A 20,372-nucleotide genomic window follows, 5' to 3' on the forward strand; every position below is an offset into this window, starting at 1 on the left:
AGGTGAGATAAATTGACCATCTCAATGAGGGTGCTATAGTGCCAAGGAAGGACCCAACCCTTTAACCCCTGAGAGTGACTGGCATCAAATTTCTCCCTACAATTTCACTCCAGAATCACACATTAAGGTCATGAGAATAAAGGAAATGATCCACACTGAAAGGAGCTTTTGATTTGTAAACAAATTCTCCTCGTCAGCACCTTAGGAAATGTATAAAGAGCAGTATGGAGAATATGCATACTGATTATAGGGTGTGGAAACAGGAACTAACAGACTGGAAGCACCAGACGATTTTCAGACGATTCTCGAACATTCTTACAAACTTCTTCTACGGAAAACAGGGAAAAGCTTTTCAGGTTTGCTTTAGGGGTGACAGGATCAAGCCGAGGCTCAGGAACTTGAAACTTGTCAAGAATTTCCTCGAGAAGTTCTATTTTTTTTTAAGAGGGAAGGACCCATTGATTGACGTATTCCTTAAAATGGTGGTTTGTAAATTGAAAACTCTGTCAGATTTCACGCCTGAAAAAATATGTAACTTTGGTGGGATAAAAAAACACCAAGTGCACTTGTCTCACTGAACTGATGACAAATTTTTTTTCTCAAAATTTGCCTAGTGCGCCAGGGCCCTTAGTAAGGTAATCAAAAATCCTGCACAAAACTGTAACAAAAGTTTGTTTTTCAAAGATTGATTTTATCTCGTGTTCTCAACAGTTTCTTGCCAAACTCGAAAACAAAACGAATATTTAACTACTTTGAGTTCACAAATCAATTGAGAAAGTTCTTGTGCAGGGCCATCAAAATGGCGGAGAAGCTTGCAAGCCAGACTGACAGACCAGCGGCTTCAGCTCCAGAGACTCCGTTGCAATTGTCTCCCTCACAGCAATCCGTTGTACAAGAAGACGTAAGCCCGGTCGTGTTGAGAATGTTGCAGACTGTTAAAAAAAAAAAAAAGAAAAAGAAAAAAAGAAAAAAAAATGATTTAAAAGTATCGTGGAACGTCAAGGAAAAGCTCAGCGACCCTACGTAACCTTTTTACCATGTAGGAGTGACCAGTGTCTTATTTCTCCTCACGGTAGGATGATTGAATCAACCATTAAGGTCATGAGAATAAAGGAAATGATCAGTACAGTCGAACCTCGATTATCCGGACTCGTCGGGACCTCGGTAAATAGTCCGGATAATCGAGAGTCCGGATAATCAAAAATTTGAATATTAATGAGATAGAAATGTGAAATAATTATCTGCTTATCTTTAATCGATAGAACGGCTCGATTTCGCTTCGTAAGCATGTTTTTGATTTGAGTTTACGATCGATCGCTCGTGTGTTTACATAACCCACGCGGAAGGAACTTACTAAGCATGAAATTCCCTTGGCAACAAAACAATTGAGCCAATCAGATATCAGCTGAACGCATCAGAATATTTCTGCTCGTCGCACTTATGAATTTTAAAAAGCGCAAAGGGTAATATGCTGTTTCCATAGACTTTTGAAAGAATTATTGGGCTTTTTGCGACTTTGAGTTTTCCAGATCACAACTTATTAATATTCATGAAAAGATTGGGACCAGAGAAAAGAGTCCGGATAATCGAATAGTCCGGATAATCGAGGTTCCACTGTACCAAATGAAATGTAGAGAGAGGAGCGGGAAGAATATGCATGCAGCGGCTAGGGTGTAAGGGTGCAAATCTGGTGGCAAGACGGAAAAAAAAAATCATACTTTGATGAGAATTTAACTACGGTTTAATGCACTTACTACATGAATTGTCAGTAGTCGGATCTATGTGTTTACCCAAAGGTTTCAAGTATTACCAAGCTGTTTCGACGTCCAAAAAAACGATTTTAGAAGAAAAGAATCGAAATCGCCGCCTTATTTTCAGAAATGGATTTAGACAATGTTGATACTAAGAAAGTGTAAGATTATATTTGAATATCGATGAAATATGTACTGATAGAATTGCCTCCTCGAGTTTTGAATATTTATCGGACGTCGAAACCATGGACTTTACGCCGTACATTTCCTTCTGGAAACTAACTATGTTTGCCCCCCTTGCAGAAACCCTTGCGCATAACACAATGACCTGATTATTGGCAACTCGTTTACTGTAAACATAAATGTTTTACTCACTGTTGGCTAGGCCGTCCGGTGCACATATGAGTGCATTGTTTGAACAGTTTTTCACTGTGAATTCCAAAGAACCAGCACCAGGAATCGATATTTCACCGTCTATGGTCATACACCTATCCATACCAAAGGGACACTCCATGACATCTGGAGTAGAGCAGGGTTTTCCCGAGATTCCCGCTTGGGCTGGTAGGTTGGTACACACGTTACATTTTAGTGCTAGTGCTGTTGGATAAGGTTGAGAAGATTAGACTCTGAGAGGTCCCTTGGTTATTTTTGTATTTCTTTAATTATTTACCATCATCATTATCCAATACCATCTAAGATAATGCGGTATCATCCAATATCATGCTATATCATCCAACACCATGCAATATTATCCAACATCATGCAATTTCATTTAACATCATGCGATATTTTCCAGTATCATTCAACACTCCAACGTCATCCAACATCATCCAATATCATCGAAAATCATTTACATTTACTAAATCAGTCGAAAATTCTAAAAGTTCACTTGAAAATTCAGTGCGAAGACATTTGGTTGGGACGATTCCTTTTGTATCTTTCAATCGAAGTCGAAAATACATTTATACGCCCTCGTATTTGCCTTGAAATCATATCAAACTGCGTAAGAGTCCCGCAAACTTTGAGAAAATTTTAAAATGAAGATGTTTGACGAGTTTTTAAATCAAGAAAAGTTGTATCATACTTTCAGACATTTGTCACATTGTATATATGTACATATATATATATATATATATATATATATATATATATATATATATATATATATAACTAACTGCAGACAGTACTGTTTCGGCCTTCTGGGCCTCATCAGTGCAGTGCTGATGCTAGGAAGGAGGTAAGACTATATAGCCACCCCAAGTGATCTCACATATGTGGGATCATCTAAGCCATGCCAGAGTGCTCAAACTAGAAAAACTAGTGAGCATATATGTATATATATATATTTTAATCAACTCTATTGTATTTATTTATAGTATTGTTCACTGAAAAATCTTTTTTCGGGAATGTGTCCTTAAGTTAAACATTGACATTTGATGAAAATCTACTCCCATTTACAAACAAGAATGGCTAATAGACTAAACATTTTGGGTCAGTACATACCCACATCCCCACAACAAAAGGAGAATACGTGACTTTATTCGGCCCAGATTTCATCAGCCAATCAGTTCGAACGAAGCTTAAACATCTCTTCTCCCCCCTCCCCCCCCCCCTCACACGGGCATATGTACTATATAGTTGACAACACGCGATAACATTCACTGACTGACACACAAACGTACGAGAAGCCGCATGACAGTGTATTGACAACACGCGATTACCTATTTGCAAATCAAATGAAGACATGCGCACTTGAACATTAAGAGACTCCTTTGTTTTCCGTGTCTTTTGAGGATACTTTTGATGAAAAACTTAGAGTGGCTTCGATGTTCGAAATTCGTCACATTTCTGCCGACTTCTATCACCAAGCAACGGTACAACAAGTCAACTACAGGGTCTATCATCAATCCGGCACAGATAACATGTTTTATGAATCCTTGAGCTGACTTGAAGATTTATTAACTAAGTCATATTGTCTATAACACTAATAACTAACCCTTAGAGAGACCCACCTGATATGTTGGACAAGAATTCAAAGAGAAATCTGGCAGAATGACATTGAACGCTATTTCAAGAGCCGAATTTTTCACGATTTTACAAAGTTTTCTTAAAAGTAAAAAGGTCTACTTTAACATGTCTTTAGAGTCAGCTTAATGTAAATTTTGGTTTACAAAAGGGCTAAATTTTAGTGCATAAAAGAGGCGACCGTTGAATACGAGTCATTTTCTTGAATAAGAAGAGTAATTTATCCTCCCGTCTTTGTTTACATTTTACTTCGGTGGCATTTATTATCGAGAATTCGGTTGGAACACGCCACCGTTATGCAATTCACTACTTGGTCATTGCATATTGCGTTTGGCTAACCGTGTCGCTCAACTTAGAAAATAAATATGTGATTACATAGCGAAAATGAAAAACAAAATTAATACAGACGAAAAGCAGAAAAAATTATCTTGACGGGAACTAAGGCCCCGTTAAAACGTCACACTTCACATGAGACGAATTAAATTGAAATTTTGGTCGACCCAAACGGATTAAGTTCGACCGCTGGGTCAATTGTCGAACTTGCTGCGTCGAAAAAATAATATTTTAGAGCAAAAGATCCCACAGTCAATTTTAACACGTTCTATATCTCTGTACCAGACGGACAGTGGGTGTTGGTTGGTCAAAATTCAGTTGAACGAATTTAACATGAAATTAAATCGCATGGTTAAGTTCGTCTCCTGTTAAGTTCGAACTGGGCCTGAATGTTTTTCTAAGTGCTGCTGTAAGGAGTTTTATCCTTTTGTTTTGACCTGACTTATTTGAAACTGCAAATATATTTGCAATCTCTATTTGCTTGCGTTCACGAAATTAGAAAAAATTCAAAACCTTCCTTCCTCTCTTCTGCGTAATATTTACTAAGAAGTCGAAACTGCGAATTTATACCTGGTTTCCCGAACCTGGTAAAGCCAGACCAGCAAACAAAATAAACGTCTCCGCGTTGAAGGGACCAAAATCGTTTACATTAAAAAAAAGATATTTTGTTTTCGCTTTTGTTACATCTACAAAATTTTTTCTTTATCTGTCCTCTCTCAAGAATTGCAACCTTTGATTTTCAAGTTTCTACGGTGACTTTGGCAGCGCTAAGGGACCGGTCATTATTTATCGCCTGGGGGGGGTCGGAGTATTTTTGTTGTCACATCGGAGCATTTACCTGATCCCCCCGTAGAGTATCTAGTTTTTTAGAGATCCCCCCTTATCGGTAGTGGAAAGTTTCATGATCCCCCCCCCCCTTTTCTCCCAGCCACCGCCAAATAACTTTTTGAATATGCAAGTGATATTTTAATAGTGGTACTTACGTCTCATGGACCTTGAACCACAACGGTAAATATTTGCTCGTCAGATACGAACTGAATTGTCGAGGAAGTGCCAATCTCAGGCTGTTCATCCAAATCCACGAAAACATAGTCATCGTCGCTCTCTGCCTCTCCACTTTCGGATTCTTCATCCTCGGATTCCACGTCATCTTCATCACTCGACAGTTCTTCTGTTATCACAGTCTCTTTATTCTGTCGGTAATAGTGACATCGAATGGCCTTCACTTTGTCAAGTTTCCGACCCACAGTCGTCAAACCATGCTTGTTGAGATACAGGTCTAGTTCTCTTACCCGCAACTTTTCAACTTTGCCACCCTCGATGAGGTTATCCCATTGAAAGTCCTTGTACGTTCGTTCGGCCTCTTGCCTTCTTCGCTCCTGAGCTGCTCTTGTTCTGATGTCCTTTCGGATCTCAATATCCTTCAAATGATTAACATATGCAATGACGTGCTTCTCTTCCACATTATATTTTGAGCAGAAGCTCTTCATGGTATCCTGATCGTCTCTGATACTGTCAGAATGTTCCTCGTACAGATCTTTAATACATTTTCTTGGAAGGTAATCATCTGGTGTCCTGCCCGTCGATTCCGTCTGATAGATATCCATGCAATCACCCGGGGTCCCGGCGCGACCTAAAATTCCTTTTTTTTTGGTCTGATCCCCCCCATTATGCTTGTCAATTACGGCTGATCCCCCCTAAAGGTCTTCAAAAAACCATGTGATCCCCCCCTAAATACTCCGACCCCCCCCAGGCGATAAATAATGACCGGTCCCTAAAGCTTTTCAATCGGGCATACAGATAAACACGTAAACCGCACATGGTGTGGAAATAAAAATAATGCTTGGGAAAATGTACTCACCAGATGGTGTGATACACAACGCGAAAAGAGTAACGAAAATTGACCTGAAAAAAGTTTCCATGGTTCTTCGTTGGTTTGCTGTGAGAATTGACAAGAGAATGATCGAAATATTACAGGGAACTAATTCCCCATGAAATGCAAGGGCTATTGTATTTGGGTATAGATGTAAGCTGTTGGATTACCTCGGCCAAGGTAAGCAGTTGAGCTTTGTCCGATATAGTCTGGCTTCGTTTTATATTATAAGGCACTTTTAGCTTTGAGCTTTTAGAAACTTTAATAAACGCAGGTAGCACTTGCTTACAAATGGAAAAAATAGATCTCGGTAGCTCGGTATGTCATAGATTAGTCACGTGCCCGAAATAGGCAAACAACAGTCGCGGCCATATTAAATTTACTGCAAAGCGTAACTGGCGAGACAGGTGAAATTTTAAGCGTTTTTTAGGCACGAAGCGCTATCGGCTTTGGGCAAGGGGTGGAAAAGTTTCCCCCTTCCCCAGCGCGTTTCGACTCAATCTAGCCTCTGTACGGTTGACAGCAAGACATGTCTGTTCTACGAAAAGCGAAGAACGGTCCACTATGAGAGCGTTTACAACTGCGACAATAAATCCCAAAATTCAAATTTACTTTTTTTTTTAAATATGTCACTGTACTCGTGCACACAGATGTATCTGATCAGGCATTCAGGGCGTCAAGCGCGTAGATTATCTAGTAAACAAGCGTTTCATTGGAAATTTGTGCTCACGCATCGCTGTAGAACGCTTGTGTCCGTTGTAGTTTCTGGCGATTTCTGCCGTTTTAAGCTTGCTTTTCCATCACTGTTATTCCTGTCAAAAGACTTCTGACAGGAATAACAATGATGGAAAAGCAAGCTTAAAACGGCAGATATCGCCAGAAACTACAACGGACACACAGGATGTGAGTAAATTTTTTATACATTTTAAGTGTAAAATGTTTATATTTCGAAATATTTACTCTCGTAGCTCAACCCCGAGTCACACAACGCGTGACATTTTATGAATTAGTCGTTGGCTTTTTCTCATGGCGTGAACTTGGGCTGTCTGTGGGTACATTTACGCGTTGTTTTTTCATCAAAACTCGAAAAATACCTAGAGACAATACACACCGACACGTCTAATGAGAAGATTACCGAGAATAAGGGCCTGTTTACATGGAGGTAGTTGAGGTAACCCGCCTTTCCATATAATCTCTTATTTTATCTTGATCACGTTTACAGATAGGTGGGATAACCCGCCAAGGCGGGTTACCCGGTCTGCCAGGTGGGGTAACCCCGTCAGCCGGGGTGACAAATTTGTCATGTAAACGTCTCAAGATGGGGTAACCCGCCGAGTCCAGGTTGCGCTTAGGGACCGGTCATTATTTATCGCCTGGGGGGGGTCGGAGTATTTTTGTTGTCACATCGGAGCATTTACCTGATCCCCCCGTAGAGTATCTAGTTTTTTAGAGATCCCCCCTTATCGGTAGTGGAAAGTTTCATGATCCCCCCCCCCCCTTTTCTCCCAGCCACCGCCAAATAACTTTTTGAATATGCAAGTGATATTTTAATAGTGGTACTTACGTCTCATGGACCTTGAACCACAACGGTAAATATTTGCTCGTCAGATACGAACTGAATTGTCGAGGAAGTGCCAATCTCAGGCTGTTCATCCAAATCCACGAAAACATAGTCATCGTCGCTCTCTGCCTCTCCACTTTCGGATTCTTCATCCTCGGATTCCACGTCATCTTCATCACTCGACAGTTCTTCTGTTATCACAGTCTCTTTATTCTGTCGGTAATAGTGACATCGAATGGCCTTCACTTTGTCAAGTTTCCGACCCACAGTCGTCAAACCATGCTTGTTGAGATACAGGTCTAGTTCTCTTACCCGCAACTTTTCAACTTTGCCACCCTCGATGAGGTTATCCCATTGAAAGTCCTTGTACGTTCGTTCGGCCTCTTGCCTTCTTCGCTCCTGAGCTGCTCTTGTTCTGATGTCCTTTCGGATCTCAATATCCTTCAAATGATTAACATATGCAATGACGTGCTTCTCTTCCACATTATATTTTGAGCAGAAGCTCTTCATGGTATCCTGATCGTCTCTGATACTGTCAGAATGTTCCTCGTACAGATCTTTAATACATTTTCTTGGAAGGTAATCATCTGGTGTCCTGCCCGTCGATTCCGTCTGATAGATATCCATGCAATCACCCGGGGTCCCGGCGCGACCTAAAATTCCTTTTTTTTTGGTCTGATCCCCCCCATTATGCTTGTCAATTACGGCTGATCCCCCCTAAAGGTCTTCAAAAAACCATGTGATCCCCCCCTAAATACTCCGACCCCCCCCAGGCGATAAATAATGACCGGTCCCTTATGGCGAAAAGCGCAGAAGCTAAACACGAATGTTTTAAAACATTGTGCATTTCCTAGCCGTCTCATGGCAGAAATCACCAGAAACCGCAACGGACACACAATGAGTGTAAAAATGTTCACATTTCCGAATATTTAGCGTTGAAAATCGACCATATTTCGTTTACCAAACAATTCCTTATAACGCATTAAGTCTACGATTCCTCGCGTAACCTAACACCGCGTAACACAACGCGTGACACTTTCATGAATAAATATATACATGTCCGAGAGCTAATCTTTCGTCTTTCTCGAGATGTGAGCTTGGGACGTCAGTGTTCAAACTCTCTAATTGCAAGCGCAACAACAACCTCAAGAAACCTCACCCCAGCACCTCGCGGTTGTAAGATTGCATTTAAACGCGTTTTATTTTTGACCACGGCTAGGTGGGTTACCTCACCTATCTGGGGTTCCCACCTCCATGTAAACAGGCCTAATGAAGACCACAAACTACGAGAAATTGTTCAGATTAAAATCGCATAATTGAATAAAATCTCACATTCTAATTGGTCAACGAAATGAAGTATCTAGTAAACATTACGCTTCGTGATTCGTGCGATATCGGTTCTCGCGTGCGATTTAACGCGGAATTAACTCGTCAGGTAATGAATTTTCCTATAATATCATAAGGAAAGTACGGCAAAAAAAAAGAATAATTGAAATTGAGATCTCGACAGTGAAAGGTAAGGGTCAATATTCATGCAGTCATATTTGAGATTCTTTGCATATATCTTCCATCAGAATCTAACATCATGCGAGTCACTGGATTTATAAGGGAATAAGTTTCTAAAGAAACTGTGGTGCTGCGTTTGTGATAGAGTATAACAGGGTAATTTAGAGCAATTTAGTATTATCAACTAAGTTGATAACGTAAATTGGCCACTGAAAACGGCTCATGTGCGATATAAAACGTCACAAGTTGTATCGCTAGTCAAATGGCTCCGTGGGTGTTTAGGGTGTTTAAGGCGTTGAAGTCTTTAGGTCGTAAGCCTTCGTCAGAGCGAGAATATATGTCTTTATCCACAACAAGAATATTTCTGTAGTCAAAGAATATGCCAACTAAGTTGTAAGTCACATATCTTAATTTTGTAGGCAGGTTTGTGTAACAAAGACTAATTAACTCAGAGTAGAATTATTAACAGTCACAATCTATCAAAAGAACACCTGCTCGATGAACGCCTCTCTGGTCTGCACGGGCACGGTCTCAAATAATAAATCGATCGGAAGTCAGGAATATCCAAAAAGGGCCTCGTGCAAACCTGCTTAGAGTGTTCAATGTTTTTTGGTCTGAATATCTGGACGATTCTTAAGATTACGGCGTCGACAACCTAGCGAGTAAGTCTACAATATGCATACGTTCGGATAATTCGTACATTAGATAGCAAAAGTAATTCTTTTCACAAACTCTTAACCCACATATTTTTTTTGCAATACAGAGCATTTTCAGTAGGAAAATCTTATCGTTTGGGGGAAGAATTTGTCACATGATAGTTGCATCACGAGGCGCTTGCCCTGAAGCACCCACGAGTGAAATATTCAATACATTGCTCTTTGAAATTTTAAATTTCATTTCTTCTTATTAGAGAAGAATTTCTCGTGAGTAAAGAAGCTACAAGTTCTTTGTTTCCTTTGTATGGCTAATAGATCATGGTAGACCGTTTTATTTTCCTTAAAAAATTAAGTGGTTTGATTCGGCAATGTTTTATAGCGTGCTCTAGTGCAAAGAACATGTAAAGGGCGGAGAGTTTACTCATAAATGACTCGTTGGGAAGAACTCATGTTTCTGTTAGCTTTAAAAATTACAAAACAAGAAAATATCGAGGCCGTGATCAACATCTGAAGAGAGACTCACAAAATGCCAGAATTTCATTAGGTGCAAGAGAGTTCCATGCCTCAAAATTCCACCGCTATTAGTAATCAGTTGCTCACAAGCAATATAGGAGCTTGCTCAAAGAGATCATCACATGTAAGAACGTTATGACGATTTACGACAGTTAAGTATGTTCTACAGTCGGTATATTTCTGTGAAAAATCCATTCGGAAAGCACTATCGAATTGCACGAAGAAGCAGTCGATTGCTCGTGAAGGAATATGTGCGTATTTCTAAAGTGAACTAAATTTGCATGCAACTCAGAAATTTTACAAAGCTCAACAAAAGGTTTCTTGAATTACTTACCACATGGCAGCAACACAACAAGCAAACATAGCAGTAGTGAATTCATGGTTACTTTGTCAACCTCGATAGTTTGCGGAAAGATTCAGATCGGAGAATGGAGACAGCTCCCAATTTGAGGTGCGGCGAAGTCTTTCTGAGCTTACCTGCTGACTTTGATGGACGTCTGTCAAAATGTCGATCATTAAATGATAAATAAAAATAAACCACTCTTTTATGGAAATCAGTAAAGGTTCGGTAAAAAGGCTAAACTCTTTAACCTTAGTTTCGCTCACTTGACTGTAAGCAGCATGAATAAGAAAAAAAAATTTTAAACATGGCAACAAACAAGATCTGAATGCAGAAAGAAACAATGTTCGAGGTGCAATTGATGTTTTGCAGAGTGTGAGTACATTTTTACTGACCTTTGTACCACGGCGCAATGTTCTGTACTTTAATAATAATAATAATAATAATAATAATAATAACTTTATTTAAGTGTCAGTGTATTTAGCACTGCTGTGCTAATTGGGGACACTGTAAATAAGGAAACAAATATCGTAAATGAACAGAAACTCGTTAAAAACCCCAACTTTATCACGAACATTTAAATATTCTTTTCAAAGCCGTTTTTGCGGGATTTAGAGTAACCACGCCGCCGAGTAAAGAGTGAAATGCGAAAAGATTACACGACGTACAAGTCAAGTGTTATTATACCACAATAACGCATTGTAGAAGAGAGCAGAAATACCTACGGAAGGCGGAGCCACTAAAAGGCTTCACTGAACCATAACAACCTCGGTTTCACTGCATTTTTTAGGCCTGAATTTTTTTAAGTAGTCCTGTGAATGTATAGGAAAATCATACGTGTGAACTGCGATTTAAGAATTGAATATAAAAGCGATCTTCGCATTACCGAACACTACTTAGGCAGTGGTAAAAATTAGGCCTGACACATAAAAATTCAGGCCTGTACGGGATTTGAACCCATGACCTCTACGACACCGGTATAGTGCTCTACCAACTGAGCTAACAAGCCAACATTGATGTTGGTTCTTAATTAACACGTGACGTAAAGAATCGGTGACTGTGAACATATGACAGTCATGTATGGAATTTCTTAAATCAGATCAGCGGACCGCGGAATCCAGCTTAACCTGTGAAACCATTAAGTTGTTGTAATAACAAAATAAAGAAATAAAAATAGAAACTAAAAGCCATTTTTTTTTTAGTTAAAACCTTTTTAACCCAAAAGTTATTTTGGTAAAATTTCCGCACAGCCCCATCGTACATTATGCATTCAGTTCTTGAACAGAGGAAACAATTACAAAAACAATACATTTCCGTTGGGAAAACAGATTTGTTTTACAATAGTATGGGGCTGTGCGGAAACTTTACCGTTATTTTTGGCGTAAAGGTATCGTTTAAAGAGGAATATATTATTTTCATCTTCCTTTAAGTTCAACCACAGCGAGCCTCTGTGAATATGCGAATATGCTCACTTGGCGCAGTGGGTCAATCATCTTTCCGCATACTTGCAATAAGTTACGATGGTTGTTCTTTTACAAGGCGTGAATCTGTTAATCACGCGTTAGACAAAAGTTGCCCAGATACTGATATTGATCCGACTTTTGCTTTCTTGTCTTAGAGAATATTTCATCAAAATTAATAATTGTGCGTCGCCTATTTGCGAGTGCGGTATTGACTCCGAATAGGTGAAACACTTTTTGAGTTACCTTTTTTTTCAGTAAATTCGTAGAAATCCTTGTATATATTCTTAAAAAATAAATCTATGTTAGCCACCTTTATCAAAAGTTTGCGAAAAACTTATTCATTGCCGAATAAGACCATATTTTGTGTTTGCTTAGGAAATATCACTGCTGATATAGGCACTTCTTAGCCTTAACTGAAAAACGGAAAAAAGAAATTGATAACCACAGAACGATCGGACTGGTCTCTATGGACTTGTCGAAGGCGTTTGAATCCTTACCTCACGAACTGATTGCTTTGAGGGAATAAGGAGCTGACGAAGCAACAGCTACTCTGATGAAAGACCACTTATCAAATCGATTCCAAAGAGTGACAGTGAGGGACACACTTTCGAATTGGCATTCTATATCTAATGATGTAACACATGGATCTATCCTCGGCCCCTTATTCAACATCTTTATGAACGATCTTTCGTATGTTATTATAACATCGCTGGTAAATTTGTCTAATCCAATTCAATTGCGCGAGCGTGCAAATCGCTCGAGAAAAAAAATTTTTCCATTGGGTTGAAAATATTATAAAACAATTAATACGTCAGCTGTGTGTTCATCGAGATATGAAGCCCTTGGTAAGTTTGAAGAGCACTCAAAAAGCTAGAGTTGCTCTCGGCTACGCCTCGAGCAACTCTTACGCATCTTTCGTGCTCTCCAAACTTCCCGCGTCTTCATATCTCGATGAACGCACGCTGACTTATGAACCGATTGTTAATTGAGAAGAGCATTCTGTCCTCTTAGGGCGACCCTAAAAGCCGGAACGGTGGAATGGTGGAATGGTGGAATGGTGGAATGGCGAAATGGCGGAATGGCGGAATGGCGGAATGGCGGAATGGCGGAATGGCGGAATGGCGGAATGGCGGAATGGCGGAATGACGGAATGGCGGAATGGCGGAATGGCGGAATGGCGGAATGGCGGAATGGCGGAATGGCGGAACGGCGGAAAATGACCCCAAATCCTAAAGCACGGAACGGCGGAAAATGACCCCAAATCCTAAAGCACGGAACGGCGGAAAATGACCCCAAATCCTAAAACACGGAACGGATGCCAGGGCATGTTGCACAAATTTTGTACAAAGACACCAAGCGCTTGGCTCATTTATCCTCACGACGATAACGCGCGTGACTAAAATTAAGTGTTACTAATTTTTTTTCTTTTACTGAGTGGTATAAATAATAATGAACCATTATGCATGAAAGATAGCTGCGTTTTCGCGTTGTAAACCTGTTTAGTTCTCTTTTATTATGCAAAATTTGCCATGAGTTTGTCGCGGCATAAAAAGTCGCACAGTATGTGAAAACCAACTCGACATACCACATTACAATAGACAATTATAACTTTGATACGTTTCCTGGTCACGTCTGCATTGATGTATTGAAACAATAATATCTCATATGCTTGTAAATGTGAGAACATCACAGGAACGTTTTCAGGCTTCTCAAAATATGACAACGTTCAGCCCCAGCTCCAAACTTAGACTAGCGTGAGAGCAAGCCCTCGTTACGAGCCCTTCAATACGAGCGTTTTTTCATCCACGAGTAAGTTTTGGGACTTGAGTAACACTAATTGAAGAGAGGTTTGCAGGGTGTCACGCGCATGGGAATTTCTCATGGCGTGAAAAGACAAAAGAAAATTAGCAGAAGGAAGCCGTCAAGAAGAATTTGAAGAATTTCTTCGCGACCAGGTGTCAAAAACACTACCATCCTACTGTGAAATTTACGGCTTACATATCAGCAGAAGAAATAAACTTTCTAAACAAAAAAGAGGCCATTTCACTAATTCTTCTAATTTGCATGGTGAGAATAGATCCTGAACTCGAACTCGAAACCCCCACTTACTCGAACAAGACCCAATTTCCCTTGGATTTGACCCCATTTTTTCCAGTCATTTGCTAGCAGCAACTCCTAAAAGACGGCATGGCGGAAAATTAACCCAAAGCCTAAAAGAAGGAATTATAGGCAAGGCCAAAGGATCAAGAGAGCCAAATAAAAATCAAGTGTACCCACACTAATTTCCCCTTAGGAGGATAACTTCACAATGTTTAATATCACGCTGTGGATGTCCATTAACTAATTTATCAACCTCTCTTTTTTGAGTAAAATTGACATTAGGCCTGTCAGGGTTTGACTTTGTCCACATGCAGTGATGCAATCACAAGCGTTGACTTACTTCTTGTTAACGCAATCTTAACTAAAACTCCGACATTATCAGTGAAAATATATCGAGCTTAAATCAACGAGGAATACCATTATCTAATATTAACGGGACCTGTCAATGTCAGTCCTCTTAACACAGGTTTCACCAACTAACCCTAATAATAATAATGAGTGAATTTTTAGACAAAATATGCCACACGGTTGCTTAATTTAAAAGTGAGAATGATGTTGATTTAAAAAAACTGGAAATAATTTCAGCAATAACTAACATTAACGGGACCTGTCTACGAATCATGTTCACACATGTTTCGTCTTATAACATAAACAATGGTCGACTCAAGCGAAAACTTTTTCTACAATTGCTTACATAAAAACACAAACTCCGAGGTATTTGAAATACTATTACTTTTCTATCATTATAAACCAAACTGAGCCGAGCGGGCTTGAAAAGTACTGCATTTCCTCGAATAAGCACCCGAGCGCTCATCTAAATTTTTGGCTAAAAGAAGGGGCTCTTACAAGGAGGGAACTTAATCGAGGGGGGCTCTTAATAGGAGATTATTAACCTGCATTGATTGTGCTGTAGTTGAGTCTGCAGGCGTTGGGGGTGAGCGCTTATTCGAGAAAATACGGTAATTATGGCCTCGTAGCCACGATTGCACAGACTGTTCATAGACCGATCACTGTTATCCAGTGGTGGTAAAGCAAGCTTAAAACAGCAGAAATCGCTAGAAACTACGACGGATATAACACGGGGCATGAGTAAGTTTTTATTGATTTTACATGTAAAATATTCATATTTCGAAATATTTATCGTTGTAAATCGACCATATTTCGTTCCCCATACTATTCCTTATAAAGTGTTCAAATTTTCAACGGTTCCTCCCGTAACTTAACACCGAGTCACACAACGCGTGACGCGTTCATGAATTCATCGTTGACTTTTTCTCGAGACGTGAGCTTGGGCCGCCTGTGATCTCATTGGGGTAATTTTCCGCCGTTCGATGTTTTAGGATCTGAGGTCATTTTTCGCCGTTCCATGTTTTAGGATTTGGGGTCATTTTCCGCCGTTCCGTGTTTTAGGATTTGGGGTCATTTTCCGCCGTTCCGCGTTTTAGGATTTGGGGTCATTTTCCGCCGTTCCGTGTTTTAGGATTTGGGGTCATTTTCCGCCGTTCCGCGTTTTAGGATTTGGGGTCATTTTCCGCCGTTCCGCGTTTTAGGATTTGGGGTCATTTTCCGCCGTTCCGTGTTTTAGGATTTGGGGTCATTTTCCGCCATTCCGCCATTCCGCCATTCCGCCATTCCGCCATTCCGCCATTCCGCCATTCCACCATTCCACCATTCCACCATTCTACCATTCCACCATTCCACCATTCCGCCATTCCGCCATTCCACCATTCCACCGTTCCGGCTTTTAGGGTCGCCCCGTTTGTACACCTGGTTTGTGTTCTTTCTTTCATAATCTGAGGCGTTTGTTTCGTTATTTCTTCAGGTGTCTATAACAGAAGATTTTTTCACGTAAGTCAACACGCTGAAACGCGGCTTGTGTTCAGTGCAGGTTGCACAGGAGCTTTTACGCTTTCACAAGCCAACATTTATCGGCTTGGACCTTCGGTGCGGGTTGTGTCAGATTGAAAGGAGTCATTATACTCTCGCAAGCCAACATTTGTCGGCTTGAATGTATTTGTGCGGGTTGCGCTTCAAAGAGTCTCAGGGTGTCTCAAAGTGTCTCACGAGTGTCTCAAAATGTCTCACGAGTGTCTCAAAGTGTCACAAACTGAAAGAAACTATTGTTTGCCTTGAACTGTCAAGAGTGTTATCTATTTTAATAAACTGAGTTTCTAGTTAGTTGGATTGTTGTTGCTCGCTCAAGCACACAAGTAAATATGGGGATCTCCATTGACCAATTCCGTTCAAGGATTGGATCTCATGAAGATTTACATCCTGATTTTAGTGAAAACTATGACCTCTCTGATTATCTCAACATTTCATCAACATCGCTGAATAATGAACCACTGATATTGAATGAATTACCTGATTTCGATTTTCGTCAAATGGTCCAGACACCCGATAAAGAGCAAAAAGAATTTTTTTAACACATTTTACATCAGATTAAAACCTCAGAAACCCCTTTCTACTGCTTCCTCAGTGGAGGGGCTGGTGTTGGCAAATCGCATTTAACAAAAGCTTTGTATCAGGCAGTGCTTAAGTATTATAACACTACAGCTGGTGATGATTTTCATCAGATCATGGTTATACTATTAGCTCCAACTGGTAAAGCCCAATGATCCAAGAAAAACAAAACAGTTAGCCTCAACCCTTTGTTTTGCTGAGGGTGAAAGAACACACCTTGTCACGAATGTACGAACCGAAGATGGCATGACAAATGGTGCTGGAAATGTTGTTAAACTAGTTCAGTTACATCAACAAACCAAACCATCTGGTATTGTATGGGTACAATTTGACCACTCAGATGTAGGTCAGAAAACAAGGAATGAAAAAAGACATTTGTATGTACAATGAATTGAACACACATGGACCCCAGTAAACCCTGTGACTACACAGTTTGTGGTAGGTAGAAACAGAACAGCACAAGTTGTTAGAAAACAATTTCCACTGCGTCCCGCAGCAGCAAAAACAATTCACAGGTCACAAGGTGATACTGACAGTAGAATTGTTGTGGATTTTAGTACCAGAAATACTATTCCACACATACATTATGTGCGACTCAGTAGAGTGACTGCTATAGAAGGCCTATATATTTCTGATTTGTGTGAAAGCAAGATTGCTGTTAATCCAGATGGAGAGATTAAGAACAACTTCAAAACTTAAGCTTTGCATCTCCCTCTCCATGACATAACATTTTCCCTTCTTAAACTGTGTTATCTTAATGTAAGGTCTCTTCACAAACACATAGAAGATATACGTAAAGACTTAATTTATCTAAGTGCTGATATCAATATTTTCACAGAAACAAGATTTAATTCTCAAGATAATAATGACATGTATGACATTGCTGGTTATGTTCTCTTCCGTAATGATAACCTTAATTCCAGCAATGGATCAAGGTCTTATGGTGGTACAGCTGTGTACAGTAAAATCCCATACTTACCTGGATACCCCTATTGTCACAATATACATGGTGTTGAAATAACAGTAATTAAGTTAGCAAGGTTTGAGGATTGGACAATCATAGGGATATATCACTCCCCAAACGTGCCTGTAAGACAACTTTATGAAGCAATAACTGAGGTATTAAATAACATTTCACCAGACAACAATATCATTACTAGAGACTTTGATATAAATTGGCTTGTTGAAACAGACAGAAGATCTTTGTATAATTTACTAGTGAGGGATAACCACTACAAACAGTTCATATCAACTTATACAACTGACAACAACACAGTAATTGATCATATATATACAAATATATCTAACATTGATATACAAGCAAATGTTTTAGAAACATATTTCACAGATCATAAAGCTGTTTGGGCCTCATTTCACGGTGTCCTATAACAAATTACTTTATCATGATGTACATTGTTTTTAAGTTAAGAGAGCAACAAAAGAAAGCAGTAAATAGTTATGAAAAGAGTTGTTTCTCTTTTTTCAGAGGAATTTGTAATGAGAAACTTGCAAAACTATTAATAAGGAAATGCTGCTTATTCATTTGGTACCAGAACAGGCCTTTTAAAATTAAGTTTGAAGTCATCTTTCTAAGAGTTGTCCAGTTTAACAACCATTTACAAAAGACAAAAATAAACTACATAACACACAGTCCTGAAATTTCAAGGCAGCTCCTTTAGCATCTTGGCTAATTTCTAACTGCAACCTTTATTGACAACCCTGCATTAAACAATTATTCCACAGTTAAGTCTGCAACCCCTCCTGAAATACTCCGGGATACCAAAAAAAACAACAACAAGCAAACAAACATATTAGTGAAGTGAGCAAACAACCACATGCGTGACTTTCACGTAATATAAAATTCGTGATTGCAGCATTCCCACGTGCGTAAAGTGCTTGTAACTTACGGGAAACACACGCATGTTACACCAAAAAAACCCGCGTGTAGTACAAGAGGCCGATTACTCGCAATTTCTCGTAGTTTTGAATTTCCCTTTTGTTTTTCAGAACACCCATATACCTGTACTTTTTTACACCGATGCGATAGAAATTAATTGGAAAAACATTCCTTGAAATAGGAAGTCGTCCTGTATTTTCAGCGAAAAAGATTGTCAACTGATCAAAACAACACCGGCCAGATTATAGTCACGTGCTCGGCAACGACTTGTGGAAAGCGATCATCTTTCATTCTTACCATCAAAACAGTCACGCTTGCATAGAAGAATAACAAAACGAAACGATTACAACGGAAAGACCCAAATTGGCGTAGAAAGAAATAATGCTGCAAATTACCATTTTTTTTTATGTCATGTGTACATGTTTCCGTGGGAATTTCTGTGTCAACAGCTTGCTGTCACTCACAAACTCTTCGTGATTCTCGCTGGTCCTCGTTATGTTCAGCGCATGGACGATTCGAAGACGCTTCAAATTTGGTTTTTAAGTTGATCGTAGCACTAATCTGAAACATTTTAAGTCCATTTCAATATAGTAAATGTCGAAACAGGCGTGTAAAGACAATAAACATCGCAACGATCAGTGCAATCATAATAGCGCCACGACTTTGGACTTACTTCTTCGGAAGGATAGATCTCGAGTTCGAAGCCGACTAATTACGACTAATTACGAAGAGTCCACGCTAATTTGCATATCGCAGAGCGCCCACAAGAACTCGTTTCTACGCTATCGTGTATCCACGAGTTAAAAAGTAGTAGCAAACATTTTTTCAATTTTTTTTCAATGACTGTTACGAAAATATTTACTGCTCCAAGTATTTCCAGTATTGTCTTATAAACAAATAAATAGCCTGAGCCACCAAGAGGTAATTTATTTGTTGAAGACGATTACCAAACGTTCAAAAACACGCCAAAAAGCTTCCAGGGAGAGAAGAAAAGGCATATTGCTTGATAAAAGGAAAAGTTAATACCCCAGATCCCTCCTGTGAATCTGTATTTGTTCAAATAATTCCCACACAAAAATTACTATTCAGACTGTTGATTCAAGGCCTAATATCACCCCTGTAGTACAGTTGACTCACAGTGAGCGACAGGTTTGCTTCCGCTCAAAAATCTCTTCCAAACACTTTGTCAATGAAATCCCACACAAGTACGCATTGCGGACCTATTTTTTTTTTCTTGTACTGAGTGGTATAAATAATAATGAACCATTATGCATGAAAGATAGCTGCGTTTTCGCGTTGTAAAACTGTTTAGTTACCCTTCGTTATGCAAAATTTGCCACGAGTTTTAGTCGCGGTATAAAAAGTCGCACAGCATGTGAAAACCAACTCGACATACCACATTACAATAAACAATTGTAACTTTGATACGTTTCCTGGTCACGTCTGTATTGATTAATTGAAACAATAATATCTCATAAGCTTGTAAATGCGAGAACATCACAGGAACGTTTTCAGGCTTCTCAAAATATGACAACGTTCAGCCCCAGCTCCAAACTTAGACTAGCGTGAGAGCAAGCCCTCGTTACGAGCCCTTCAATACGAGCATCTTTTCATCCACGAATAAGTTTGAAAAAAGAGGCCGGTGCGCGTTGGATATGAGATGACAGAGAGCCAACCAGGCCTGTAGGGCCGAGTTGGCTATAATCATCTCTCACTAAGAGCGAGTGGAATACTGATTTTATTAATTTTGCCTCAAAATATAGATAAATTATCCCAACTTTATTTCGTAAAATTCCTCTTACACTTACCAGTTTGTAGAGCATGGTATAATGGCTCATAACCCATGATGGCTAGGCAAATGAAATCTTCTGAATTGCATTATCAAGTGATC

General features: G+C 39.5%; 1 protein-coding gene across 2 annotated transcripts; it reads right to left on the bottom strand.

Annotated features, from left to right (window-relative positions):
* Window positions 1-670: 670 nt before the first annotated feature.
* Window positions 671-10,975, bottom strand: LOC149045571 (uncharacterized). 2 transcript variants are annotated; one of them, XM_089208387.1, is made up of 4 exons: window positions 10,954-10,975; window positions 10,553-10,715; window positions 2,127-2,348; window positions 671-932 (listed from the first exon to the last, which is right to left on the bottom strand). In XM_089208387.1, the coding sequence occupies exons 2-4, from the start codon at window positions 10,596-10,598 to the stop codon at window positions 766-768; spliced, it is 435 nt and encodes a 144-aa protein (XP_089064513.1). In that variant the 5' UTR covers window positions 10,599-10,715; window positions 10,954-10,975; the 3' UTR covers window positions 671-765. The 2 variants fall into 2 exon arrangements, with proteins under 2 accessions (XP_089064513.1, XP_089064512.1); XM_089208386.1 differs by lacking the exons at window positions 10,553-10,715; window positions 10,954-10,975 and adding an exon at window positions 5,971-6,130.
* Between the last annotated feature and the right edge of the window lie 9,397 nt (window positions 10,976-20,372).

Source organism: Pocillopora damicornis, chromosome 5 (assembly GCF_964200805.1).
Source record: "Pocillopora damicornis chromosome 5, jaPocDami1.2, whole genome shotgun sequence".
Taxonomy (NCBI): Eukaryota; Metazoa; Cnidaria; class Anthozoa; order Scleractinia; family Pocilloporidae; genus Pocillopora; species Pocillopora damicornis.

What these genes read in the sequence shown, in the direction of transcription:
- LOC149045571 (XM_089208386.1), bottom strand. Translation starts at nt 6,031, where the DNA reads ATGGAAACTTTTTTCAGGTCAATTTTCGTTACTCTTTTCGCGTTGTGT. An exon ending in GTTGTGTATCACACCATCTG is followed by an intron (nt 2,349 to 5,970) that starts GTGAGTACATTT and finishes CTTATCCAACAG; the next exon opens with CACTAGCACTAAAATGTAAC. An exon ending in ACCGGACGGCCTAGCCAACA is followed by an intron (nt 933 to 2,126) that starts GTGAGTAAAACA and finishes TTTTTTTAACAG; the next exon opens with TCTGCAACATTCTCAACACG.